Source organism: Toxotes jaculatrix, chromosome 4 (assembly GCF_017976425.1).
Source record: "Toxotes jaculatrix isolate fToxJac2 chromosome 4, fToxJac2.pri, whole genome shotgun sequence".
Lineage (NCBI taxonomy): Eukaryota > Metazoa > Chordata > Actinopteri > Toxotidae > Toxotes > Toxotes jaculatrix.
Window position 1 is genome coordinate 267,501 of NC_054397.1, and position 17,500 is coordinate 285,000.

Sequence of the window (17,500 nt, forward strand, 5' to 3'; positions counted from 1 at the left end):
AAACCAAACTGACACTCTTTGTTCAGAGCTGCCACCAGCTGACGCCGGCTACGACTGAACGGCACAACAGATAAACAGGAAGTGAGGTCATTCTCACAGGCCCGGTTACCACTGCTCTGACTTCATGCTGAGTCATCAGTGAACCTCAGACTGAGACCCGGACTGAGCCATCGGATCAGGATCAGCGTGGTCGTTTACCGTGACCTGAAGGCGTAGTTCTCGTAGTCGTGGTAATATCGTCTGCCGGGGTGGTAATAGGTCAGCTGTGGACCAATCAGGTGACGGTTCAGGAAACGGGTTGAGCTTCTGACCACAATCCATGAGACAGAGACAGACAGGCAGGGACAGACAGAGAGAGAGACAGACAGAGAGAGAGACAGAGAGAGACAAGACAGAGACAGACAGAGACAGAGGAGCTCCTCAGCATCAGTGAGTCACATCTTCAGTTTTTCTGTGTGAATATCTTAGATATGACACGTGAAGCACACGTGAAGCACACGTGAAGCACACGTGAAGAACTGTAATCTCTCGTACTTTGACAGACTCTGATTGGTCTGAACAGGTAACTGACAGGTATCACTCCCACCTGGACGCCCCGTAGCGAGGTGGCCTAGCTGTAGGGGGGTGGTGGTGGTGCGGGGGGGCATAAGGGTCATAGGCCATTGCTCCAGGCGACAGGGGAGGGGCTGGGCGGGGGTGACCTGCTGGCTGGAAGCGAGGCGGTAGGGTGGTGGGGGCGGGGCCTCCATATGAAGAGGGCTGTGGTATCAGCAGCTCTGCTCCCTTCATCCCGCTGCTGCCCCGAGACTTCCTGTAGTAACGATGGCGGTGATGACGCTGACCACGAGAGTCTGAATCTGGAGACAGATGAGACATGGACAGACAGAAGGACAGAGCATTCACAGACGGACGCTGTGGTAATCAGCGGGGCGTGACGTGCAGTTAATGAGGGCGATCAGAATCTTGGACCTCGGAGGACACGTACCCAGATCGCCTTTCCTCACCGGAGCAGCAACGTTCCACGCAGGAACTGGATTCACTGGTTTCAGATCAGTCAGAGGAACCAGGTGTCTGAGAGAGCGACACATTACAGGTGTGAAAACGTGTTGTCGGTCAGTTTTACCTTCACAACATTTAGTGTGTTCCTCACTGGTCTAAGGGCTAAAGTCAGAGTCAGGGTGTGTGTTTTACTTCTCTCCCAGCTCCTCGATGAAGACGGTGACAGCTGATGAGTGCGTTCCTACTTCCTGGATGAAGGCGTTGTAGTACTTCCCCTTCGGCTCGAGACGCACCTGAAAGCAGACACACACACACACACACACACACACACACACACACACACACGAAACGTTTAGCTCTTTAAAGCGTGCGATGACGCTGTGATCTTATTGTGTTTCAGCTGTGTGTGATCACCACAGGCAGCGGTGACGTGACGTGTTGTGTTACCTGACACTTGTCTCCCAGGAAGTACTGTCTCCCTGCAAACACCATGTAGTCTGTCTTCTGCATCTCTGCCGGTCACACACAGTAATGTGGTTCGTACTGATTCAGCCTCAGACTGGTCCCAGTAACCAACACTCTCACAACCATTTAAACACTACGTCAGGAATAAGGGATCGGTGCTGATTGGTCGGGGCGGTCGACCAATCGGCTTCAGGTTGTGTAATGTGTGTTACATTTACACCTGAACCACCTGCAAAATCAGCTCACAGGAATCAACAATATGAAAGTTGTGTTTTCATCTTCTGCCTCATTTCGTACGAATATTTTAAATTCAAACATCAGAAAGTCGAGCGTCTCCGCGTCACGGCCGTTACCTTTGCAGGTGTCCTGCCACACGTCAAACTCCAGGTTCCTGTAAACTTCTCCGTCCAGAGACTTCATGACTTTGTAGGGCAGAGAGAGTCTGGAGGAGGGCGGAGCTTCTGCAGCAGGCTGAACAACAGAGACAAGACAACGAGTCAGCGCTGCTGTCTGACACCAACACCCCCATCAGGACGTCTCACTGTCCCTGATCCGTCCTGAAGCAGGACAATGAGCCTGAACACAGAGTCATAAAGAACTGTCCTCAGAGGCAGACACACGCACACGCACACACACACACACACACACACACACCTTTGTGTTGTCCGTAGCAGCTCTGGGTTTCTCCTCAGCAGCTCCACCTGACTCTGCCTCCTCCCTGCAGGACCCAACCCCCCAAACAGGAAGTGATCAGGCCACAGCAACGCCAGCGCCGGGCGGCTGCAGGGTTTCCTCAGCAGGTGAGGAAATGACTGACAGTTCAAATCAGCCAATCATATCTGCTGATCTGATCGAGGATTTACTCGAGTCCACCTGCAACAGGTGTACGGTCATGTGAGGTGTGTGTGGTGTGTGTGTCTGTGCACACGAACCTTTGTCCTCGGTCCTCGAGTGTGTCATAGCCAATGTCAACATCACTACACACTGATGGACTGTTTCTATAGCGACGGCCTCCATTCCTGAAGGCCTCCATGGCCTGACAGAGCTCCGCCTCCTCCACCCCAAACACCTGAGTGTAGAGCAGCTCATACAGGAGAGCTACACACACACACGCACGCACGCACACACGCACGCACGCACGCACGCACGCACGCACGCACGCACGCACGCACGCACACGCACATACACACACATACACACACACACACGCACACACACACACGCACGCACACACATACACACGCACACACACACACACACACACACACACACACGCACACATACACACGCACACACACACACACACACACGCACACACGCATGCACGCGCACACGCACACACACACTTGTACTTATATCTTTGTGAGGACACTCACTGACATGTCAACACACTCTGCTCGACCAATCACTGAGCAGTACTCACACTGACAGAGGGCGGCAGAGGCGGGGTAACTCCTCGGGTAAACGATGTCATAGTGACCGTTGATGGAGCAACACAGTGTCACCTAGGCAACACAGAAGACTGACAGTGAGTACTGACCAATCACATCATGGAGTAAAATGTCATGTGACCTGCTCTGACTGCTCACACCTCCACCTGAGGACCACAGGTCTGTGAGCCAATGAGAGAAGAGCCGGGGCTCCAGGTGTGTCGCTGCACAGGTGTGATTTACCTGAGCGACTGTCAGTTCACTCAGCTTGGACTTTACAGCAGTGTGTGTTCCTGAATGACACCGACCTCGTGTCCCACACAGCTTTAACACAGTGTTAGCACCGTCCCTCGGTCTGAGTCAAACGTCCTCCCTGTCCCTCTTCCTCACCTTGTCCACAAAGTCATCCTCTGAGATCACTGTGGCTGGTTTCCCCGGGTAACGATAGATCAGGAAACACCGCCTAAACACACACACACACACACAGTGGAAACAGCTGACTGTGTGTGTGTGTGTGTGTGAGCTGTGATGAGGCTGGTGTGAACACGTGTGTGTCCCTCACCTGTAGAGCTGAGACAGAGCCTTGATCTCCACCTGACCCACCGTCTCCTGAAAACACACTCTCACTGTTACACACTGAGATACCTGTTCAAAAGGTAAAACACCTCCAGCTGTCAGTGGACTGAAAGGTCAAAGGTCACAGCGGTTCACCTTCGGGTCCTCCAGACGCTCCAGATATTTTTCAAACGAGCCTTCAACGAACTGAAAGAGAAACAGATACAGATGTGAAATCAGCTGACGACCAGCTGACGACCAGCTGACGACCAGCTGACCATCAGGACATAAACATGTAGCGTGTTCTGTAGCGTGTTCTGTAGCGTGTTCTGCAGCAGCCTGTGATCAGGTGAATATGATCAGTGATGAACTCACTGGTTCAAAGTTGCATCTGTTGGCTCTCATGAAGTTGGCACAGTCCTGACGGATCTTCTGATGGTAGTTCTGAGAGTAATACAACTACACACACACACACGCACGCACGCGCACACACACAGGCACGCACACACACACACACACACACACACACGCACGCCCACACACACACACAGTTAGACTGAACCCTCCACGGGTCTGTGCTACGACGCAGGTTCAACATATCCAGGATTTCTCTGCGTTCTCTGGCTTCACTGAGCCGAACACTGATCCTGGTCCTGGATCCACCTGCGTCGTGAAGCACGTTCTCACCTGGTTCAGTTCCCTCTGAGTTTACCTGCTCTGAGCTCGGTCATGTGACAGAGGCTGAGCCTTCATTACAGTCAGCATGAATAAAGCTGAATCTGATGCGAGAAGAAACGGTGACACCTGCAGGTAAACTCAGGTACAGTTCATCCACAGGTGAGATGGAAACACCGTGATCACATGACCAGAACAGAGAAGAAACGGTGGAACTGACAGCTGATAAAGTCAGACTGAGGATTTACTGTTTCCTGTTGTACTGGTACTTCTTCCACCAGGCTGCTGGACCGGTTTCCATGGTAACAAAAAAATCTCTCTGTCAGACAGTGTCACCTCCAACCAATGACCCAGAGGCCTCCACCCTCCACCACCCCCTGACCCCGGCCCCCCGCTGTTAGCTGTTAGCTGTAGCCCGGCTCACCTGCTCTGACACGGCTCGGAACAGGCTGGACGCGTCCCGCGCCACCATCTTCCTGTAGAGTCCCAGACTGGACAGGTACTCGTCCATGTTGACGAAGTACTTCTTCAGGCCTTTCTGCATCCCTCCGCCGGTCAACTAGCGTCAGCATTCACGGTAAACTCGGTGAACAAGGTCCGGTTCAGACGCGACAACGCAGGCCTCTGCCGTTACACCGACAGGTGAGTTTAATCAGGTCTAATCAGCGCGCGAGGCCTCTCAGTGCTGCCGAGGCGTTCACGGACCAGCCGAGGCTCAGAAATCTAAAACTCAAAGGTTAAACATCACGTTCTTCTCTGTATGAACAACAAACAGAGAACGGATGAAATATATGAGAAGAGGATTTTAAATATTCGTATTTTAATGGACAGTTTCAAATGTTAGAAATCCTGAGCCCAGCTGAGATATGACAGGGATCCAGAGCTTTGGCCTGTTTGATGTGTGACACGTTTATAATTAGCTGTGTTTTCTTTCTTTAGATGTAGATTGTTTTCTTGTCAATAAATAAACTAGAAAACACAAAACGTGTTGTGCAGATGATGAACTTCATCACTGAGCCTTCGGTTTCAGGTGTGTTTGACTTTTGTTCAGCCACTAAAAGTAGTTTCATCTCTTCCAGTAAAAAGTTGTTCAGAAGTTTAGGTGTAAAATGTGAATCTGCGGAGTGAGCGCTCTCCGTCAGGGCCGTCGGGCCTGCTGTGGTTCGGAGTCAGCGTTCAGAGATGTGCTGTGTTTGGATCAGCGGTCAGTCTAACAGCAGGTGGCGCTCACGTTCTGTTTTAACGTTCCTCATTACCAGAAGAAGATGCCGCCACAGTGCGCATGCGTGTCATAACCTGTTTTCCCTGACAGGGTCGAAATGGTTCGGGCTCAGTCCGGGTTTGTCGGAGTCTGATCCGGGTCCGTGATCCACATGTTGAGACTCATCCTCCGGAGGCCCCGGTCGGCCAGCGGGCCGCCGGTCCTCCTCTTCACCCGTTCAGCTCGCTCCTTCGGCGGGTGTCCTCCGGGACAGCCCGCCGCTCGGGTCCGGAGCACCTTCCTGGACTTCTTCCGGCAGGAACACGGACACCTGCTGGTCCCGTCCTCCCCTGTTCGGCCCAGAGGAGACCCCAGCCTGTTGTTTGTCAACGCTGGCATGAACCAGGTCAGTGTAGACCCGGTCCGTCCCGGTCCGTCCCGGTCCGGTCTGTTCTAAGACTTGCCGCAAGCTCGCGGCTGTTTGCTAACGACTTCAAAATAAGAGCCCAGAGCTGTTCATTCAAACTAAACCCTCTGACGCTTTGATTAGAAACATGATCAGACACTGATCGATATGTGATCTGATCGCACGTGAACATGTGATCAGACGGAGCTCATCACACATCAGAAAAACTTTATTAATCCCTGTTCTTACTGTTATTTACAACTGCCAGTTGAAAATGAAGAAAAGAGGGAAATTGCTGAGTGTGCAGTCAGAGAAAAAAGTGAAAACAAAATAAAAGTATAGTATAATGAAAATCAAGTAAAAATATTAACATACAATATAATACAAATAATACAAATAATAGAAAAACATAAGACATCTTAATATTTGCAGATATGTACATGAGGTTTGTGGTTGATGGTTGAATGAATGAAGTATCACAGTGAACATGAGTCTGTGAATCAGCTCCTTCATTTGTTCCTGATTCAGTGAGAAACTTTATCCTCTGTCACTGTTTCTCTCCTGCACCAGTCACGTGATCGTGTTGTTTCCGTCTCACCTGGTCTCACACACACACTCACACACACACTCACGCACACACACACACACACACACACACACACACACACACACACACACACACTCAGATTCTAAACAGTATCAAACAAAACATGAAGAATAATACAGAAGGTTTTTAGGATCAGCTGCGTGAACAGAGAGCAGTGACTGAGAATACCTGGGAACATAAACTCCTCTCAGCTCCTGTTGCTGTTCAGCCTCTGACCGTTTGTCCTTCCAGTTTAAGCCCGTCTTCCTGGGGACGGTGGACCCTCGCAGTGAGATGGCCTCCTACCGGAGAGTGGTCAACAGCCAGAAATGTGTCCGAGCCGGAGGCAAACACAACGACCTGGACGACGTGGGCCGAGACGTCTACCACCACACCTTCTTCGAGATGCTGGGAAACTGGTCGTTTGGAGACTACTTCAAGGTGGGGGGGACGGGGGGGGACGGGGGAGGACAGAAATCATTTCCAACATCAGACTAACAAGTCTCTTTGTGTGTGTGTGTTCAGGAGGAGGCGTGTGCGATGGCGTGGAGCCTCCTCACAGAGCATTATGGGATACCTGCAGACAGACTGTATGTGTCGTATTTTGCCGGAGAAGCTGCATCAGGTTTAGCAGCTGATGAGGAGACGCGACAGATCTGGTTAGACATCGGGTAAGAGGACAGCAGCACCTACTGGTCAGGACTGATGCTGGTCCGCCCAGTCTGTCCAGTCAGACACACTGGGCAGATGTGGTGGAGTAGATACGAGCCAGGAGCCGTCCTGTCCTGTCCTGTCCTGTCCTGGTGGACTGAGGACAGAGTGGCGACTGGGACAGAGCTGCTTAGCATGTTATTAGTATGTTATTACTTCAAACTCTGATGTTGATCTTTGATCGTTAGCTCAGCCTGAAGGTCACAGCGTCAGTGACCATGTCTCCTCAGGGTCGCCCCCGGTCGCCTCCTTCCGTTTGGCCTGAAGGAGAACTTCTGGGAGATGGGGGACGCGGGCCCCTGTGGCCCCTGCACCGAGATTCACTACGACCACATTGGGGGACGAGACGCTGCGACGCTGGTCAACAGGGACAGTCCTGATGTGGTGGAGATCTGGAACCTGGTCTTCATGCAGTACAACAGGTTCGCACTCACAGCTGGGCCAGTGCAGAACTCACTGAACCAGTTCTGTCTACATTAAACCAGTAACTGAAACCAGCTCCTGACACTTTAAACTGTTAACACTGAACCGGCCTGCTGGTTGTACTGGTCAGCTCCCATTCTGATGGTGTGTGTGTGTGTGTGTGTGTGTGTTGTTAGGGAGGTGGACCACAGTCTGCGGCTGCTGCCTCAGTTCAGTGTGGATACTGGGATGGGACTGGAGAGACTGGTGAGCGTCCTGCAGGGAAAAAGGTCAAACTACGACACGGACCTGTTCACGCCTCTGCTCCACGCCATCCACCAGGTACCGTCCACCGTACCGTCCCTCCGCTCGAGGTCTCAGGTCTGAGTTTGATAAGTGGGCATTGACCCCGGTCCAGTCGGTTCACCCTGACGGGACCAGGTGTAGTGAGGGCTGAGGTCGTCTTCGTTATGGCCATGTTTTGGTTGTCACGGCAATGTGTCTGTCGTCACGGCGATGTGTCTGTGGTCACAGCGATGTGTCTGTCCTCAGAAGTCGAAGGTGGAGCCGTACGGCAGCAGGACAGGCGCAGCAGACCAGGGAAAGGTGGACGTGGCGTACAGGGTGGTGGCCGACCACATCCGCACTTTATCGGTCTGCATCGCTGACGGAGTTCATCCGGGCATGTCGGGAGCCGAGTGAGTCATCCAGTCAGCTGCCAGCGCACCATGGGCAGCCAATCAGCTGTCAGAGTACCATGGGCAGCCAATCAGCTGTCAGAGTACCAGTGCTGTTTGTTCATTTGTGCGTTTGTGTGTGTGTTGCGTGTCAGGCTGGTGCTGAGGAGGATTTTGCGGCGGGCTGTGCGTTTCTGTGTCGAGGTACTTCAGGCTCCTCAGGGAGCGCTGGCCAGCCTGGTTCCTACTGTCACCCACATCCTGGTAATTTCCCATAATCCATCTGGGCAGGTCACCAGGAGACACCTGGGGTCTGTTGTTGTGTTTCTTCTCAGATGAACCTGAAGTGTCAGAGATGTGTCGTCAGTGTTTACTTTGTTTGTATGAATGAAAAATAAACAGGTGAGAAAACAGATGAACAGGTAAACAGATGAACAGGTAAACAGATGAACAGGTAAACAGATGAACAGGTAAACAGATACACAGGTAAACAGATACACAGGTAAACATACACAGGTAAACAGATACACAGGTAAACAGATGAACAGGTAAACAGATACACAGGTAAACACATACACAGGTAAACAGATACACAGGTAAACATACACAGGTAAACAGATACACAGGTAAACAGATACACAGGTAAACAGATGAACAGGTGAACAGGTGAACGATGGTAACGGCTTGACGCTGTGTTTGCAGGGCGACGTGTATCCGGAGCTGCGCAGGGAGGCAGAGCGGGTGAGTGCAAACCAGTCAGCTGTCAACAACAAACATAGATGATCAGCTGATGATGCAACAGGAAGCTGTCATCAGCAGCCGTCCATTCTTTCAGATCATGGACGTCATCAACGAGAACGAGGCTCACTTCCTGTCGTCTCTGCAGCATGGCGGCAGGCTGATCCACCGCACGCTCAGCAGAATGGACAAACATGGAGTCTTCCCCGGTCAGTTCTCCTCTCACTCACTCCTAAGTCCCGCCCACAGAGCCCAGCTTCCTGTAGCCGTGTCTCTGTGAAACACATAACACTGAGTCCGTCCTCTTCCTCACTAAGGCCATTAGCTTGTCCATCTTATTGTCCAGTGTCTCGGCTGTAGCGCCGTAGTGCGTAGAGAGGGTGCAGCGTAAGTACACGAGCAGGACAGACAGAATCAGTACGGAGTGTCTTTGTCCTTTCAGCCTCTGTGGCCTGGTCTCTGCACAGGGACCTGGGTTTTCCTCTGGACCTGGTGGACTTGATACTGGAGGAGAGAGGAGTCCAGGTGGACCGTCAGGAGCTGGACCGACTGATCGCAGAGAACCACAAGGTGAAGCTTCGCTCTGATGTGTGTTAACATGGACATTAGCTCCCATAATGCACCTGGTTTCTCTTGTCTTTACATTGAGGGTCAGAGGTGAACTGGACCGGACCTCAGCTGTTTGAGTCCTGAGCTGAGGACACGCCGGTAACAGATGTTGCTGTCTCTGTCCCAGGTGGCGTCCGACCTGAAGTCAGGTGTTCAGTCTCAGGTGATGTTGGACGTCCTCAGCCTGGCAGAGCTGCAGCGTCGGGGGGTTCCTCACACTGACGACAGCCTCAAATACCAGTACAGACTGGACCAGGGCCGATACGGTACGGAAGACCGAGTCCTACCTGCGCAGGTGACACACCTGTGCAGATGACACACCTGACTCTGTGCTTGGCTCAGACAGCTGATCTGTAACGTCTCTCCTCCCAGTCTTCCCAGCATGCTGTGCGACAGTTCTCGCTCTGTATGATGGTGAGGCCCTGGTGTCAGAGGTCACTGAGGGTCAGCGCTGTGGGGTCATCCTGGATCAGACCTGTTTCTACTCTGAGCAGGGGGGGCAGTCACATGACCAGGGCTACCTCACCCAAGACGGACTGCAGGTGAGTTTACCGCTCACACGGGAAATGCATCGTGGGTATTTGCTGTATGTCCAGGCGAGGCCTGACTCCAGGTGTCTCCTGTCTCTCAGGACGTGCTGTACCCTGTGGAGGACGTGGTCCTGGCAGGGGGGTATGTCGTCCATCAGGTGACTGCGGCCGACAGTCTGAGGACCGGTGACCAGGTGCAGCTACACCTGGACCAGGTAAACTTTAACCTGAGTGCACAGGTTGAAACAGACTGTGTTTACATGATGTTCAGTTCGATCACTGATCAGATGCTGATCAATAAACATGCTGATTATTGGTCGTACTGATGGGACTCACCTGTCATAGATACTGACTCAGAGACTCAGACTCAGAGACTCAGGCTCAGAGACTCAGGCTCAGAGACTCAGGCTCAGAGACTCAGGCTCAGAGACTCAGGCTCAGAGACTCAGGCTCAGAGACTCAGACCAGATCCCTGATCAGCTGAAAGCTGATCCCAGGTCCTGAGCATCTGCACCATCAGCAGAGGAACCCATATTTATCTCATTTGTCCTCCTCCTTGTCCCCTCTGTGCCCCCCCCGTCCTCAGGTCCACAGATTGTCTTGTATGGTGAAACACACAGCAACTCACATCCTGAACTTTGGCCTGAGGACAGTCCTGGGTCCTTCAGTTCAGCAGAGAGGATCTCATGTATCAGCTGACCGCCTCCGCTTCGACTTCAGTGTCAGGGTCAGCTGACCTACCTGTTCACCTCATTGTGTACCTGTGGCTCGGGTCACATGACCTGCCTGTTTGTTGATGCAGAGCAGTGACCAGTGGTTTGAACGTGTTGTGTTTTCCTTCCTCAGACGTCTCTGAGCGTCTCTCAGCTGCAGCAGGTAGAAAGGTGTGTTAACGACATCATCTCAGCCAATCACATCGTCCACAGCCAGGAGCTTCCTCTGCAGACAGCCAGGAGCATCAGAGGACTGAGGACAGTGGACGAGGTGAGCTACAACTACCGTCTCTCTCTCTCTCTCTGTCTGTCTGTCTGTCTAACTGACTGTCCGTCTGTCTGTCTCTTGCTGTCTCTGCAGGTGTATCCTGACCCTGTCCGGGTGGTGTCTGTGGCGGTCCCGGTCTCTGAGCTGCTGGACAATGAGACAGACAGGCAGACGTCCGTGGAGCTCTGCTGTGGAACGTGAGACTGAAACACACCTGTTCACCTGTGACATTCACACACACACTCAGACATCAGACAGGAAGTAGCAGGAACACGGCGCTGAGCGACACGTGTAACACGAGTGTCTCTGTGTGTCCAGGCACCTGCTTCAGACGGGAGCTGTAGAGGACCTGGTGATCGTCTCTGAGAGACAGCTTGTGAAAGGGATCAGCCGGATCGTCGCAGTGACGGGACCGGAGGCAGCACGGGTCAGTCGCAAGCACAACAGCTTCTCTGTGAGCCACGTGTCTCCTCCAGAGCCTGATGTTCCAGATGTTTCTGGTCCGTCTGAACTGGGGGGTGGACAGAATTCATATGAATAAAACATGGGACTGCTTTTCAGGCTCGGGACGCGGGACAGGCTTTGTCTCAGGACGTGGACTCTCTGTCAGCCAGACTGACAGACTCCAGCCCCTCCGGTCTTGAGTCCGCTCAGTGTTTTGCCAAGGAGGTCGGAGTCCTTTCTGATGTAGGTATACTACCCACGATGCACTGCGGCCCGTCAGACGATGATAGAACGTACTGTATACCTGCTGTGCTGTTTGACCCTGCGCTGTGTCTGTCAGGCTGTGGATAACACCCCCATCCCTCAGTGGCAGCGCAGAGAGCTGCAGAGTCGCCTCAAAGCTCTGCAGAGGGTCAGTAACACCACCGTCAGGAAACTGGAGACCAGAGAGGTGAACACACACCTGAGACGCACCTGAGACACACCTCACTGTCACACACCTGAAACACACCTCACTGTCACACACCTGAAACACACCTCACTGTCACAGTGTTACACACCTGAGACACACCTCACTGTCACAGTGTCACACACCTGAGACACACCTGAGACACACCTGAGCCACACCTCACTGTCACAGTGTCACACACCTGAGACACACCTGAGACACACCTGAGACACACCTGAGACACACCTGAGCCACACCTGAGCCACACCTGAGCCACACCTCACTGTCACAGTGTCACACACCTGAAACACACCTCACTGTCAGTGTTACACACCTGAGACACACCTCACTGTCACAGTGTCACACACCTGAGACACACCTGAGACACACCTGAGCCACACCTCACTGTCACAGTGTCACACACCTGAGCCACACCTGAGCCACACCTCACTGTCACAGTGTCACACACCTGCAACACACCTCACTGTCAGTGTTACACACCTGAGACACACCTCACTGTCACAGTGTCACACACCTGAGACACACCTGAGACACACCTGAGCCACACCTCACTGTCACAGTGTCACACACCTGAGATACACCTGAGACTCACCTGTCACAGTGTCACACACCTGAGACACACCTCACTGTCACGGTGTCACACACCTGAGACACACCTCACTGTCAGTGTCACACACCTGAGACACACCTCACTGTCACGGTGTCACACACCTGAGACACACCTCACTGTCAGTGTCACACACCTGAGACTCACCTCACCGTCACGGTGTCACACACCTGAGACACACCTCACCGTCACGGTGTCACACACCTGAGACTCACCTCACTGTCAGTGTCACACACCTGAGACACACCTCACTGTCACGGTGTCACACACCTGAGACACACCTCACTGTCAGTGTCACACACCTGAGACTCACCTCACCGTCACGGTGTCACACACCTGAGACACACCTCACCGTCACGGTGTCACACACCTGAGACTCACCTCACCGTCACGGTGTCACACACCTGCCGATCAGCAGGTAGAGGGGTGAATGATGCCTGTGAGCTGCAGCTGGAGGCCGACGTGGGCGAGTCCAGATCCCACAGTGTGCTGTTGCCATGGCAACACGGTGGGTGAGTGATGATGATGATGATGAAGGAGCCTGTGGGTGTAGCAGAGCCCTCCACCTTCTCAGACACAGTTCTGTACCTGATACAGCTGTTCACCTGTTTGACCTGGTAATCTGTTGGTGCTGCTCTGACTGTGTTTTCCCATCATGCTTTGCTCAGGCCGCAGGTAGAGCTCGAGCTCTGCTGGAGAAGAACGGCATCAAGGACCTGCTGGTGGACTCAGTGGAGACGGACTCTCTGTCGGTGAGAAGAACGCGATCATTGATAACTCTGATGAGAACGTGACGTAACGAGCAGGAAGAGTCCGAGCGTTTCCACCTGTGCACACCTGTGTAACATCAGTTGATCGCTGAGCATCAGCTCACCTGTTAATTTGTAGCCTGTTATGTTTTAACTTTACTCAGATCTCAGAGAGAACGAGAGCAGTGCAGGGACAAGTAAGACTGATGACGTCACAGTGACATCACACACCTGTTCTCACCTGTCCTGATGTTTCAGGTTGTGATGAAAACGGTGAACCAGCTGAGCTCCATCTCGCCTCTCAGTCATGTGATGCTGCTCGCTCACCAGAGGCATTCTGGGAAGGTTCTGTGTGCCTGTCAGGTTCCCAAGGTAACCATGATTCACCTGTCAGTGACATCACAGGGGGCGGGGTTGCGTTTGAAGGCTTCAGTTGGCTGTGTTGTTCCTCCTCAGGGTTCGACGTCTCTCCTGGCCTCTGATTGGGCGGTTGCAGTGTGTCGTTACCTCGGGGGGAGCGCTGGGGGCTCAGCGCTGGTTGCCAAGGGAACAGGAAGTAGCAGTGACATCATAGAGGCTATGAGGTGGGCGGAGGAGTTTGCACGCCAGAAAACACAGCGATGATGTCAGAAAGAGGGATGACGATGGAGGCTGGGACACGGGGTCACAGTGGACCATAAACAGCTCCGCCCACAGCTGCAGTCGCTCTCTTCTCATTGGACAACAGGCTCAGGTGTGAATTTATCATTTAAATGGAAAGTTTATAAATTTCTTTGTTTTAAAAGAAATAAAAACGTGCACTCACACTGCTTCTCTGACGGGTTCGATTTATTCATCCGCTCGTTTCAAATCTCTGAAACGTGGTTACAGTTTCTTATGAAGGCGTCTGGTGTGAGACATGAGAGCTAAAACATCAAATCTAAAAACCGTCTCGACGCAGAGACACAGAGACAAACCCCAAAACAAACCCCAGCAAACTCTCGTCCCCACATGTAGAACCGTTCGGCTCCAGCTCCAGGGTCCGGGTCGGGCTGGTCCCGGTTCTTCAGAGCAGAGACACGTTCAGCCACTGTATGAAAATCAGAGCAGGTTCATGAGGATTTACCTGTGAACAGTCATGTGACCCTCATCACGGCGTGAAGCTTCTTACCTCCAGAAGGTTGAGCTCGATGGTTCCTGAGTTGTCTTTGTCCAACGTGTTGAATGTGTCTGTGAACAGAAAGCAGTTCATCATCATCATCATCATCAGCGTGGAGGTGTCTCCTCTGTCCAATGGACTGTGTGTCCTCTGAGGACTGTGTGTCCTCTGAGGACTGTGTCCTCTGTGGACTGACCGAACATGGTCTCCAGACGAACCAAACAGCCCACGAAGTTGTCAAAGTCGACGGTGAGATCTGTTTCGCTGTAACGAGCCACCAGGATCTGGTGAAGAGGATTATTCAGACTGAAACCTGGAAACAGAAACCAGAACCTGATCACACACCAGCGTCAGAGGTCAGAGGTCATGCACAGTGTGAGTGTATACTGAACATGTATGTTTTGCACAGTCCAGCTGCTGCCTCCACCCTGTGCACCATCTTTTTCCTCTTGGCTCCTTCTTTCTTAGAATAGAATAGAATAGAATAGAATATACTTTATTGATCCCTTGGGGAAATTTGGGTACCAGCAGCAGTACAACACCAAAAAACACAGTAAAGCAGCAGTACAAAGTAAAAAAGTAAAAAGTAACTAACTAAGTTAAGTTAGTTACTAAAGTAACTAACTAAGGTGCTGGTATAAAAATAGAATGTAAGTGAAATAAAATATAGAAGTAGAATAAACTCTTGAATAATTAGTACTAAAATAGAACAAGGGTGGATTCAAGTAAAGAAATTAAAATATAAAGTATATACAAACATTGCAAACAAACATTGCACTCTAAGAGGTGGAAATAATAATAAATTACTGCACATGAGTTATTGCCCATGGGTTATTGCACATGAATAGTAGTGTCCGGCAGGCTGTACTCCTTCCCTCTCCCTCTCCCCCTCCTGCCATATTCGGTGTTGTATAGTTTGATGGCTCTGGGGACAAAGGAGTCTCTGAGCCGGTTGGTCCGACTCTTGGGGAGGAGCAGCCTGTTACTGGTCAGGCTTCTCTGTGCACTGATGACAGTGTGCAGAGGGTGACTGGCATCGTCCATAATAGCCAGTAGTTTTTTTAGTGATCTCCTCTCTGCCACTGTCACCAGGGAGTCCAGCTTCATGCCGACCACAGAGCCCGCCCGCCTGATGAGTTTGTCCAGTCTGTTAGCACACCTTTTTGGCATGCTGCCCCCCCAGCAGACAACAGCATAAAAAAGTGTACTAGCCACCACAGACTGGTAAAACATCCACAGGAGTTTTCTACAGATGTTAAAGGACCCCAGTCTCCGCAGGAAGTACAGACGGCCTCTTACGTCATCTCCTCCAGTGCTTCCCTCATGTTCTTTTCCTGTCTCACTCTTCCTGTGATACACTGAAGTTCTTTGTCTGCACTAAAATTATTTAGATTCTATAACTTTAAATGTGCGTTGCTCTGCTCAGCAAAGGGAAAAGCACTTTCATGTCATCACCTGTGGCATCGGACAGAGACAGACAGAGCTACAGGAATCCAATGTGTCTTTCTGGAGTAATGTGAGACGTGTGTTTGGATCTTACCAGCTTCCTCCACAGCTGTCCTCATCTCCGTGGAGCTCATGGTCCCTGAGTTGTCCACGTCCTTCTGACGGTAGATATTCTGTCACAGCAGAGAGCAGCAGGTCACAGATAACTCACGTTTGTTCTGATTGTTTCTGCCTGAGAGTTTTTTTTAAAGTTTCAAAGAAATATTTGTTTTGAAATCTGAATTTTTAACGACACCAAAAAAACCCTCGAACCTGAAACCTTAAAGATCCGTATCTAAGTGTACGGAGTTTATGTGTCAGGATCCTCATCAGCTGATGCCATGGCAACATGTCCCTGAGCTCCACGACTGACACACGATATATCACACACACACTGAAACTCATTTACATTCTGTACATGAAATTACATCAACATACACTGGTACATTAAAGCCAGTAAACACTGCACATGCATTAGAATAATCAGTTCTCTGTAATTCAAATGAAAATACTGATTAACAATCGGATTCATTTGTAGATGATGTTGATGACGTGAGGTGGAAACAGCCTCTGGACGTCGCACAGGACGACTCACCAGGTACTTCTCAATTTTGGTCCACAGCACTTTAAACTCCAGCAGCCCCAGTTTCCCGCTGCCGTCTCTCTGCAGGGAGCGGTCAGGAACTGACAACTGACAACTGACGGACTCACTTCACTCACAACGTTCTGATAACGTTACTGTAACGTCAGAAAACTCAAGGAGCAAAGCTTCAGATTTAGTTTCAGATTTAAACTGATTAAAGTTTAAAACTTAATAAATCTGCAGAGAAACGAGCAAACGCAGATTAAACTTTCAGACGTTTGATCCAAATTATCCAACGAATAAAAGCCAGCGATGCTCAGTTCACTGTGACACAAAGATGTTAGAATTCAACGACGTTTATCACGTGTCTCCTCTACAGTAAACCAGCTGATCACGTATGTGCTGGATGATTTTTCCTTAAATGGACTCAGGTTGTTTGTTTGTTTGAGTGACAGGTGTGACAGCCAGTGGCAGCGGAGGGATCTGTTCTGTACTGTGGGCTTATTTTCTGTGGTGGAAGGATACGTCCAGCAGGTTGACCATGTTGCGACACGTTGCGATGCTGAAGCCGTTGGTCTGGATGTCGGATCCTGTCAGAGACAACAGTTACCTCAGTGTCTACAGGTGAACAGGTGAGCCTGACATCAGCAGGTGAGCAGGTGAACAGGTGAGCCTGACATCAGCAGGTGAACAGGTGAACCTGACATCAGCAGGTGAACAGGTGAGCCTGACATCAGCAGGTGAACAGGTGAACCTGACATCAGCAGGTGAACAGGTGAGCCTGACATCAGCAGGTGAACAGGTGAACCTGACATCAGCAGGTGAGCAGGTGAACCTGACATCAGCAGGTGAGCAGGTGAACAGGTGAGCCTGACATCAGCAGGTGAACACACTCTCTTACGTTTAGTCACCACTTTGTTGAGGATCTTCTGCAGCTCGAAGGCACAGATCTCACAGTCCTGCAGCAGAGACAGTGTCTCAGTCTAATGTCAAACAGCAGCGATTTAAATTAGAAATGATCAAAGTGAAAAGATTGATGTAAACATCAGCAGCTCACCGC

The 17,500-nt window shown here is 51.2% G+C and overlaps 3 protein-coding genes across 3 annotated transcripts in view; 1 reads left to right on the forward strand and 2 right to left on the reverse strand.

Moving 5' to 3' along the window:
- Positions 1–4,676, reverse strand: part of alg13 (ALG13 UDP-N-acetylglucosaminyltransferase subunit) — an 8,795-nt gene extending 4,119 nt beyond the window's left edge. The window contains exons 1-15 of the mRNA XM_041035544.1: positions 4,549–4,676; positions 3,825–3,908; positions 3,606–3,656; positions 3,457–3,503; positions 3,285–3,357; positions 2,888–2,969; positions 2,397–2,562; positions 2,119–2,182; positions 1,818–1,935; positions 1,447–1,511; positions 1,192–1,292; positions 986–1,071; positions 587–857; positions 199–306; positions 1–54 (exon numbers count right to left, since the gene is read on the reverse strand). The exon at positions 1–54 is cut by the window's left edge and continues 97 nt beyond it. Coding sequence (XP_040891478.1) covers positions 1–54; positions 199–306; positions 587–857; positions 986–1,071; positions 1,192–1,292; positions 1,447–1,511; positions 1,818–1,935; positions 2,119–2,182; positions 2,397–2,562; positions 2,888–2,969; positions 3,285–3,357; positions 3,457–3,503; positions 3,606–3,656; positions 3,825–3,908; positions 4,549–4,668 — 1,490 coding nt within the window. The 5' untranslated portion in view covers positions 4,669–4,676. The remainder of the gene's footprint in view (positions 55–198; positions 307–586; positions 858–985; positions 1,072–1,191; positions 1,293–1,446; positions 1,512–1,817; positions 1,936–2,118; positions 2,183–2,396; positions 2,563–2,887; positions 2,970–3,284; positions 3,358–3,456; positions 3,504–3,605; positions 3,657–3,824; positions 3,909–4,548) is intronic.
- A 7-nt stretch (positions 4,677–4,683) lies between these two features.
- aars2 (alanyl-tRNA synthetase 2, mitochondrial (putative)) lies at positions 4,684–14,046 on the forward strand. Its single transcript, XM_041035537.1, has 23 exons — positions 4,684–4,766; positions 5,437–5,731; positions 6,570–6,758; positions 6,843–6,988; positions 7,259–7,450; positions 7,628–7,772; positions 7,983–8,128; positions 8,263–8,371; positions 8,810–8,848; positions 8,943–9,054; positions 9,288–9,415; positions 9,582–9,720; positions 9,827–9,996; positions 10,086–10,199; positions 10,571–10,711; positions 10,831–10,968; positions 11,059–11,162; positions 11,284–11,392; positions 11,527–11,652; positions 11,750–11,860; positions 13,154–13,237; positions 13,493–13,606; positions 13,691–14,046. The coding sequence occupies exons 2-23, from the start codon at positions 5,498–5,500 to the stop codon at positions 13,856–13,858; spliced, it is 2,958 nt and encodes a 985-aa protein (XP_040891471.1). The 5' UTR covers positions 4,684–4,766; positions 5,437–5,497; the 3' UTR covers positions 13,859–14,046.
- The window catches only part of LOC121180276 (calpain-2 catalytic subunit-like), a 10,468-nt gene continuing 7,012 nt past the window's right edge, over positions 14,045–17,500 (reverse strand). The window contains exons 14-21 of the mRNA XM_041035538.1: positions 17,498–17,500; positions 17,342–17,399; positions 16,966–17,030; positions 16,453–16,521; positions 15,913–15,991; positions 14,569–14,685; positions 14,385–14,443; positions 14,045–14,303 (exon numbers count right to left, since the gene is read on the reverse strand). The exon at positions 17,498–17,500 is cut by the window's right edge and continues 63 nt beyond it. Coding sequence (XP_040891472.1) covers positions 14,280–14,303; positions 14,385–14,443; positions 14,569–14,685; positions 15,913–15,991; positions 16,453–16,521; positions 16,966–17,030; positions 17,342–17,399; positions 17,498–17,500 — 474 coding nt within the window. The 3' untranslated portion in view covers positions 14,045–14,279. The remainder of the gene's footprint in view (positions 14,304–14,384; positions 14,444–14,568; positions 14,686–15,912; positions 15,992–16,452; positions 16,522–16,965; positions 17,031–17,341; positions 17,400–17,497) is intronic.